Genomic DNA, 9,740 nt, shown 5'->3' with positions numbered 1-9,740 from the left:
TGTTCCGTCCTCGCGCTGCTCGTTGTTGAGTTTTGGCATTAGGGATGATTGAATAAAAGGAGAGGACAAGTAGACCTGCATCTCCTACCGTTTTTTAAATGAAGACAGTCAGGAGGAGACTGATGATGATAATATCCTGAAGGATAACACAACTTTCAGTGCTTTAAAATAATAAAAAGAGTCATTTCAATAAATAGCTCAGTTCTGTGGGACTTCAAAGACAGATATTTAGTTGTAATGCTTTTGTTCATTTTCAATTGAAATTAAAGCACATGTGTTCTACATATCTCATGATATTTTATTTTCTCTTATGAGGTGGATTACCAAAACACTCCATCCATCTGCTCCTGGTCCGGCCCCCCAGTCAAATTTTAGAACCCTTTGTGGCCCACAAGTGAAAAAGTTTGCCCACCCCTGCTCTAAAGGCTGCTGATGTAGCACTCAGACAGATCTGAGATCAGCTGCTGCCTCCTGCTGGAGACTCCTGACATCACACCTGGGCTGTGACATCACACCTGATCTGATAATGTAGCTGAGCAGAAACCCATTGTGATTATAAGCAGCAAATAATTGAATGTTCACCTTGAGCTTTTCTTCATAGTCTAATTCGAAACACGTTATTTCATTTTCAGTAATCCCCCCAATTTCTTTTCTTAAATTTAAATTTTTCTTAATTAAAAAAGAATAAAAGTTTGTTTATTAGTGTAGTTTATTGTCCTGATCACAACGGTGAAACATCTTCAGCTAATTTAATATTGAGAAGGTGAAAAAACAACAACAGGAAGTGAACAGAATTCAAAACACCACAGATTTGTGTTTTTCTGTTTGGTTCTGTGTTTTTGTCCTTTTGTAATTATTACAAATGAAGATTCAGATTCATCGTCCAAACATGAACATTTAATGTGTGAACATCAGAAACAAACACACACAAAAACACACATGTAGTCTGCTCTGATACAGAAGAAATCTACTAATGGACAGCAGATTTTCAGTGAAACAGCCCACTGTCGTCCCGTCTGACGTGTTTCTGAACTGATCTACAGAAGCAAACAGTGACTCTCCTCAGCCTGATGGGCTTTTTCATTCTTTTGACACTCGGGACGACTATTATGAGTTTTCCTCAGTTCACCTTGACTTTCTCTGCAGCGTCCGGATCCCTCGGCTGTTCTTCCCGTGATCCTTCAGACCATGCGAGCCAACAGGTGTCAGTGTTGGTGTGTTTCCTCTTCACATAGTTTGTATCAGTCACTTTGTAACCTGAATTTAAATGAGGTAATAGATGCAGTGAAAAGGTCTGAAATGTGTGAGCTGATGAGACTTAAAGGAACCCAAAGAGTTCTCAGTTCTCAAAGAGCTTTGCACCAGAGTCTTTGGAAGTGGGGCAGGTGGTGAGGGCAGCTTTTGAGCATTTAAATCTGGTTTCTGTGAATGTGTCTGTTCCTGAAGTTCTAAGCAGCTTTTCAGTTAAGTCAGTGTTTGAGGTTTTAACGGCACTGAACATGATTTTATTGTCCTCACGGTGCGTCAGAGCTTGGCCCGAGGCAACTACTTCTGAGCTGTCAGGATCAGCCGCTTCTGTCTGGTCGGGACTCTCTGTCGTCACTCGATTGTTTCTGTCTGACACATCCAATATGGCGGCCTCCGCAGCTTCACGTGAGCTCTTCACGGAGGGAGTCAGAGCGGTTTTGCATACCTGGCCTGTCCTACAGGTAAATATTATGACTAAAAGTACACCTGGCGGACAGGTAACAGCAGGCAGAGGTCACACTGAGTGACAACGCCTGAGCTAATCACTGCGGATCGGATCAGACCGGTGCATGCTAACAGGCTAAAGCTAACAGGCTCCATGCTGCAGTTTGTAGCTGGTAAGCGGCTCTTTAACAGAGGAGAGGAAGTTAACCAGTAACTAGCCTTCTTCACTCAAGTCTTTTCTCTTAGAAACGTTCAGTTATTTGAAACATTCTGATAAAGATCAATCGATCTCGCGATTGTGTTGTTTGTTCCCTTCACGGAGCTTCTCTCAGACGTGAACAGTGCTAACATGAAGCTAACAGCAGTCAGTTGATGCTGATTGATTGATTTCTGGTGTTGGGACAGCAGGTGTTTGAACCAGGATCAGTGCCGATGGTTTTCACACCACTGAACCTGTTGACAGTCTGACGTCCTTCACTGACATCTTCAGTCAGCTGAGGAAGCATTTTCGTAGCTGCCACAGAGCATGATGATTATGTGTGAATATACATATCTATATTTACAGATATATGTATTTTCTTAAGTGACATTTAAAATAGGAACACAGAAAAAACGTTTCTTCTTATAGATATTCATGTATGTAATTATAGTAATTTTGCCTCTTTTATTCTTGAGAATGTCTAAATATACCATAAGGAAATACATGGAAATATTCAGCTTCTGTGGTGGTGTTATCAGTTTTTGTTGAACTTGTCAGCAGCACGTACAGCGATTCTGACTGCTGGAGATAAAAGTTCAGAGTGCCACCTTTCAAAAGAGACCTGAACCATGCATGTAGTCCAAGTGGTTCAAGAGCAGCTCTCAGTTCACTTTGGGTCTGCCTTTGATAGATGTCCTAGGCTGATTTTTACAGGAATGGTAAGGTGTTCTGCAGTAGATTTAAAATGACTAAATACTGTGAACATAGTTTTTATTTGAAGGTTCAAGTGTTGTTGTTGCAGAGGTCAAAGGTCATCGACTCTCTGGTTTTTCAGATTGCGGTGGATAATGGATTTGGAGGCGTGTATGGGCAGCAGAAAGCTGATTGGATGGTGGATGTGGTCCAGCAGTATTTCCATGACAATGGTGGGTAACCATGGTAACCTGTCAGCTGACACCAGGTGTTGTTGTCATCAGAGGTTAATTTTATGCTACAGGAGCACAGAGACAGTTTAAAATCAGAAATACAACAGCTACATACATTATATACTGCACAGCATCTCAGGTCATATACATGTGTAAAGATACACAGAATGTACTGCAGTAATGACAGTAGTAGTACAAGGATAAGATCAACTTTATTAATCCCCAGCTGGGAAAATTTGGTCTTACAGGCAGCATCACTAAAAATACCAATAGTAAAGGCAACGGAAAGTAAAAAATACAAAATAAGAAGTCGACTGTGTATATGTACTTTTTATACAAAAGACTATAAATAAATATATTGCCAATGGAAAGTATTTAGAAATATGAAAAACAGTCCTACATTATACAATGCCTTAGTTGAATAACCTGACAGGCTCACTGAGGTGCAGAAAACTGAAGATAGAGCATTTATAGTAAATGTATACTGTGTATCATAAAAATGTACTATCAAATAAAAAAACATAATAGTAAATACAAACTGCATGAAAATTACAATAGTGTTATATATGGTATGTGTAGTGTACTACAATAGATCCCACATTAGACACTGATTAACTGATAGAGGATTGTCGTCCAGGCAGTTTATCATCAGTCGGACAGAGAAGGAGAAGAGGAGCCGTCATCTGAATATCTTGTTCTTGAGCAGAGTTATTAACCACCACGATCAGTCGTCAGTGATGTGCTTCCTTTAATACTGTGTAGCACTCGTCATCTGCAGTGTGAGTCAAGTTGATCCTGTGTGTTACATGACATAAATATCTGCGTGTGTGTGTGTGTGTGTGTGTGCATGTCTGTCTGTCATCAGCTGACCTGCAGCAGTATGAGGTCGAGGACTTCATCGCTCAACTGATGGATCAGGAGTTTGACACAGTGGTGGATGATGGGAGTTTACCTCAGGTACACACACACACACACACACACACACAGACACACACACACACACAGTGTTTCATGTTGAAGTTTTAAATTTTCACTTGTAGTTGAAAAATATTTTAAGATTTTGACATTTTGAGTCTGCTGATACAAAAATCACTTAAAATGACTTTAATTGACTTAAACACAGTTTCATTATTTGTGTGTGAGTGTGTGTGTGTGTGTGACATGTTCCACCTGTATGTTCAGGTGTCAGCTCTGTTCACACATGTGACATTTCTGCTTCTTCTGTTAAAATAATGATGCTCAGTCACCCAGACACAGCTCATGTTCCTCATTGATGCTCTCCTCCGCACAGTGAATCTGACGCATTTTCACATCAGTTTCATCATTTAACATCCTGATTTATAATATCTGATTAATGACACGTTAATGATGAGAAGCTGTTTAATTCGTATTCGTGAACATGCGGCTAACATGCATGTAAGGAGTTTCACTGGATATTAGTTATTCATCAGTTGGTGTGGATGAGTATTCAACAACATGAGCAGACTGTCGGTCAGATTATTACTCTGGTTGTTGGAGTGTTTTGACACTCTTCTGTTACTGTGAGGAGAAAATAGACATATAGTCGATTCGGCTGATTTGATCCAAGAAAAATCTCAAACAACTTCAAAGAATTCTTTCACAGAATTTCATAGATGGGCTACACGGTGGCTCGGTGGTTAGCAGCTTCACCTCACAGCTAGAAGATCCCCGGTTCAATCCCGCCCGGGGTCTTTCTGTTTGGAGTTTGCATGTTGCATGTGCAGCGTGGGTTTTCACCAGGTTCTCCGGCTTCCTCCCACAGTCCAAAAACATGCTGAGGTTAATTGATAACTCTAAATTGTCCGTGGTGTGCTTGGTTGTTTGTCTGTAGCCCTGTGGTAGGCTGGCGACCTGCCCAGGGTGTCCCCTGCCTTCGCCCGAGAGACGGCTGGGATAGGCTCCAGCCCCCCCATGACCCTGCAAAGGATTCAGCGGTGTATAGATAATGGATGGATAATGAATTTCATAGATTGTTAAACTGATTTAATTTTCTTGGCTTGTTTTATGGACCAAGAGTCTGACCAGACGGGTTTTCTGTCTGGAACAGAAGATGTGTTGATGTGGACACATTATTTTGTTGAGCAGTAGCTGGGCCCCCTGTTGCCCCCCTCGAAGTGAGGGGCCATTAGCCAATTGCAGATCATAGTGGACTGGCTGGGGTGTTTGGCTTGACAAGGTCCTGGATGTAGGATGGACCTGAGCCATTTGCAGCACTCTAGGCAAGTATCTGAACTTCAGTCTGATCTGAGCAGCCACCGGTAGTCAGTGCAGGATGTGGACGAGTGTTGTAGTCTGGAGAACTTGGGTAGGTTGAAGACTAGCCAGGCTGTTGCATTCTGGATGAGTTGCCCATATTGGATGGTACATGTAGGTAGACTAGCCACGACGGAGTTGCAGTAGTCTAGACACCAGAACAGGCTGGACCAGAACCTGTGCTGCTTCCTAGATCAGGGAACAGGTGTATCCTCCTTGTTACAGTGATGTTGTAAGTGAAGGACAGCTGGTCTTCCAGTGTCACTCCCAGGTCCCTCACAGTCCAAACCAGAGAGGTCATGGATGGGAGATGCGTCCCTGAAAGGAAGAGCAGTCCGGTTTTGTCGAGGTTGACCTTCAGGTGGAAGCGACAGAATCAGTTGAGTGCCATCTGCATAGCTGTGGAAGGAAACGCTGAGTGAAGAACAGAGCTGACAGACTGCATGAAAAGAAAAGAAGAGGGGACCCAAAACAGGACCCTGAGGGACCACAGGAGTGAGGCTAGGAGGTTCACACACAGTATCCAAGTTACCCCGAAAGTGCCGTCCTTGAGGTAGGACGTGAACAGGGAGAGTGCGGCCTGAGACGAGTTCTCTGAGGGCGGAGGGCAGGATCTGGTGATTCAACATGTCAGATGCTGCCAATGGGGCCAGCAGAATGATGACGGAGGATGGGAAAGCTGCTCTAGCGGTTTGGAGTTGTGGTGTGGATGGAGCTCCGGACGAACTTTTCTCATCGCTGTCCCATGGTGTGACATGTGAACTCTGTGTGTATCTGCAGGTATCTGAAAGTCTGCTGCAGGCGTTCAGTCAGTGGCAGAAGGGGGCGCTGCAGCAGCTCAAACACAACATCAACACTCTGACGCAGAAGAGTCAGAGGGCGAAGGTCACAGCTGCAACCACACAATCTGATGACGACAGCGAGGACGAAGCACAGGTATGTCTCACCTGTCACACACAGAGCTGTGATTGGTCAGTTCACACACAGGTGAAAAAGCATTTGAATATCTACACTGCTCACAAAAATTAAAGGAGCACCTTAAAGAAACACATAAGATACATCAGATCAAAATATGAAGTTGGATATCTATACCAATAATGACAGGGCACTGTTTTAGGAACAAAAGGATGCCAAGTCTTTTAATGGAAATAAAAGTTTTCAGCTTACAGAGGGCGCAATTGTGTAGACACCGTAAAATCAGAGTGAAATGAAGATGTTAAGGGCTAGTCCATTTTTTCCAAAACTTAATTTTTGCCACTCAAAATGCTTTTCAGTATCTTGTGTGGCCCCCACGAGCTTGTATGCATGCTTGACAACGTCGCGGCATGCACCTAATGAGACGACGGATGGCGTCTTGTGGCATTTCCTCCCAGATCTGTGTGAGGGCATCCCTGAGCTGTTGTACAGTCTGAGGAGCAACCTGGCGGCGCCTAATGGACCGAAACATAATGTCCCAGAGATGTTCTATTGGGTTTAAGTCAGGGGATCGTGAAGGCCATTCAATTGTTTCAATTCCTTCATCCTCCAGGTACTGCCTGCATACTCTTGCCACGTGAGGCCGGGCATTGTCGTGCATTAGGAGGAAACCAGGACCTACTGCACCAGCGTAGGGTCTGACAATGGGTTCAAGGATTTCATCTCGATACCTTATGGCAGTCAGAGCACCATTTCCTAGGCAGTAGAGGTCTGTGCGTCCCTCCATGGATATGCCTCCCCAGACCATCACTGACCCACCACCAAACCTGTCATGTTGAACGACGTTGCAGTCAGCATAGCGTTCTCCTTGTCTTCTCCAGACTCTTTCACGTCTATCACAGGTGCTCAGGGTGAACCTGCTCTCGTCTGTGAAAAGTACAGGGCGCCAGTGGCGGACTTGCCAATTCTGGTGTTCTTGAGCAAATGCCAGTCGAGCTCCACGGTGCTGGGCAGTGAGCACAGGGCCCACTACAGGACGTCGGGCCCTCAGGCCACCTTCATGAAGTCTGCTCCTGATTGTTTGGGTAGAGACATTCACACCAGTGGTCCTCTGGAGGTCATTCTGTAGGGCACGAGCAGTGCTCAGCCTGTTCCGCCTTGCACAAAGGAGCAGGTATCGGTCCTGCTGAGGGGTTGAGGACCTTCTACGGCCCTGTCCAGCTCTCCGAGAATAACCACCAGTCCCCTGAAATCTCCTCCATGTTTTGGAGATTGTGCTGGGAGACACATTAAACCTTCTTGCTGCAGCACGGGTGGATGTGCCATCCTGGAGAAGTTGGACAACCTGTGCAACTTCTGTAGGGTTAAGGAATCGCCTCATACTGCCAGTAGGGATATTTACGCAAGCCAAAATCAGCACGAGTGGAAAACCAGCCGAAAAAGATGAAGAGGGAGAAACTTGAAATGACCTCCACATGTAAAACCAGTCCTGTTTTGAGGGTTTTCTAATTGTTGCCACTGAAGTGCACCTGTTGTTTATTCCATGAACACCAATACAGCTGAAATTGATTAACGGGGCCCTCAGCTGCTTAACCAACCAGAAAATTATCAGACAGGTTTAATTCAATTCATGCCAGGGCCAATGAAAAAGGTGTTCCTTTAATTTTTGTGAGCAGTGTATTTTTGCGCATTATGTCCATAAGAGGGAAAACCAATACAATGAGAGACATACTACTGAGATATTATGTCAACACAGACGTCTTGAGTATTGATTGAGTGCACTGAAGCCAGCAGCCACGAAACAGACTGCAATGTAATATCACTCTCACAGAGGCCACCAGACTCCATTCACAAAAACTGTAATTTTATCATTGTAAAAAACACTTCATTCAAACTGAAAGAAACAACCTAAAACTCTCCTTCTTGGTTCATCCTTCACTGTTCCAACAATCATCACCAACCCAGGTTAGGTTGAAATGAGCACTTAATTCACTGAGGTGAGAGAGAGGGCGGACATCACAGAAGCGCAGAAAACATCATGCAGAGTCGAATATTTTCACATATAAGTCAGGAATTATTTTCACTGGACATCATGACCAGTGAGACGTAAACATGTCAGACTTCAACAGATTTTCTCAGTAAAAGAAACCCAGTAATTACGCCACAGAGCTGACACACGTTTGTATGTGTCTTTATGTTACCCTCAAGCTGCTGTAAACCTCCTCAGATCATCAGTCACATGATTCACCACTCCTGTTGTTTATTTAATGAGTATAAATAAGAATTAATGTTTTTCTACACTCAGGCAATGGAGTGTGAATCGTCTAGTCCATCAGTCAGCAGGACAGATCCTCCTCCTCCTACTCAGGATGAAGAGGACGGGTGGACTGTGGTCCGTAAGAAGAAGTGATGAGAAGGATGAAGTGCAGTATGAACTGTCGAACACTGATACTGCTGACCTTTGACCTTCAGGATGAACTGTGTGTGAGCCTGAAACGGTTTTTATCAGCAAATGGACGAGCAGAGTGTCCTGCAGCAGCTGTGATGGTTTCCATCCTCGCGGTGCTCTGATGTTCAACTGTGGACCTGAAGGGGGACGTTTTTATATTAAATCTGCAGAAGCTGCTGTCGCTTGTCCTTTGTGATGTCATCATACTGTACTATGATATCACTGTTTACTACACCACATCACACCATACTATGACATGTGTGAAGACCATTTATGAAAATAACCCGTGTCTACACCGCAAACAGCACATTAGCCTTGCACTCGTAAGACAACAGTGTTCACTGAAGCAATCTGTCCATATATGTATATGTGTGTGTGTATATATACATATATATATACATATACATATATGTGTATATATTTACAATGATTATATATATATAAACATATGTGTGTATATATATATATACACATATACATACACGTGTGTGTGTATATATATACGTATATATGTATATATATATACACACACACATATATATACGTATATATGTATATATATATACACACATATATATATACACACACATATATATACATATATGTACATATATACACATATATACATATATACATACATATATACACATATATATATACATATATACACACATATATATACATATATATATAAATATATATACATACACATACAATGTGATGTTTTATAGTGTTAAATGTCACAGTATTGTATGATGACAAGGTATTCTGTGATGTGTCATAGTATGTCAGTATAGTGTGAGGTATATGTGTGTGTATATATGTTTATTTGTACATATATGAATATGTGCTCACTCCTCTTCCTTTAATAGCCACAAAAAAGGATTGAATAAAAATTTCAGTTCTATCCAACAGAAAGTTTTTTTTTCTTTTTAACCTCAAACAGAAAAAGGAAGTATCTTTTCAGTATTCACACATGGCCAGTGTCACATCAACACAGTTTAGTAGCATACACACACACACACACATATATGTGTGTATATACACACACGTAAAGATGCATGTATGTGCATGAGGAGTGAGCACAAATTCAATTATGTACAAACACATATAAAAATATACACACACACACATATCACAGTGTACTGACATACTATGACACATCACAGCACACCATGTCATCAAAGAATACTGACATTTAACTCTAAAACATCACATTGTACTGTCATACTACACTATGGCACATCAGACTTCACAATGCCATCACGCTATACTTTGACATTTC

General features: G+C 42.4%; 1 protein-coding gene across 2 annotated transcripts; it reads left to right on the top strand.

Annotated features, from left to right (window-relative positions):
* The first annotated feature begins 1,627 nt into the window (after window positions 1-1,627).
* On the top strand, window positions 1,628-8,632 carry tsr2 (TSR2 ribosome maturation factor). Of its 2 annotated transcripts, none has more exons than XM_041946324.1 (5): window positions 1,628-1,709; window positions 2,727-2,817; window positions 3,683-3,774; window positions 5,872-6,027; window positions 8,312-8,632. In XM_041946324.1, exons 1-5 carry the CDS (start codon window positions 1,632-1,634, stop codon window positions 8,414-8,416), a joined length of 522 nt encoding a protein of 173 aa, XP_041802258.1. In that variant the 5' UTR covers window positions 1,628-1,631; the 3' UTR covers window positions 8,417-8,632. The 2 variants fall into 2 exon arrangements, with proteins under 2 accessions (XP_041802258.1, XP_041802259.1); XM_041946325.1 differs by lacking the exon at window positions 8,312-8,632 and adding an exon at window positions 6,620-6,922.
* Window positions 8,633-9,740: the final 1,108 nt, after the last annotated feature.

Source organism: Chelmon rostratus, chromosome 10 (assembly GCF_017976325.1).
Source record: "Chelmon rostratus isolate fCheRos1 chromosome 10, fCheRos1.pri, whole genome shotgun sequence".
Lineage (NCBI taxonomy): Eukaryota > Metazoa > Chordata > Actinopteri > Chaetodontiformes > Chaetodontidae > Chelmon > Chelmon rostratus.
This window is presented reverse-complemented; position numbering and strand designations above follow the sequence as displayed.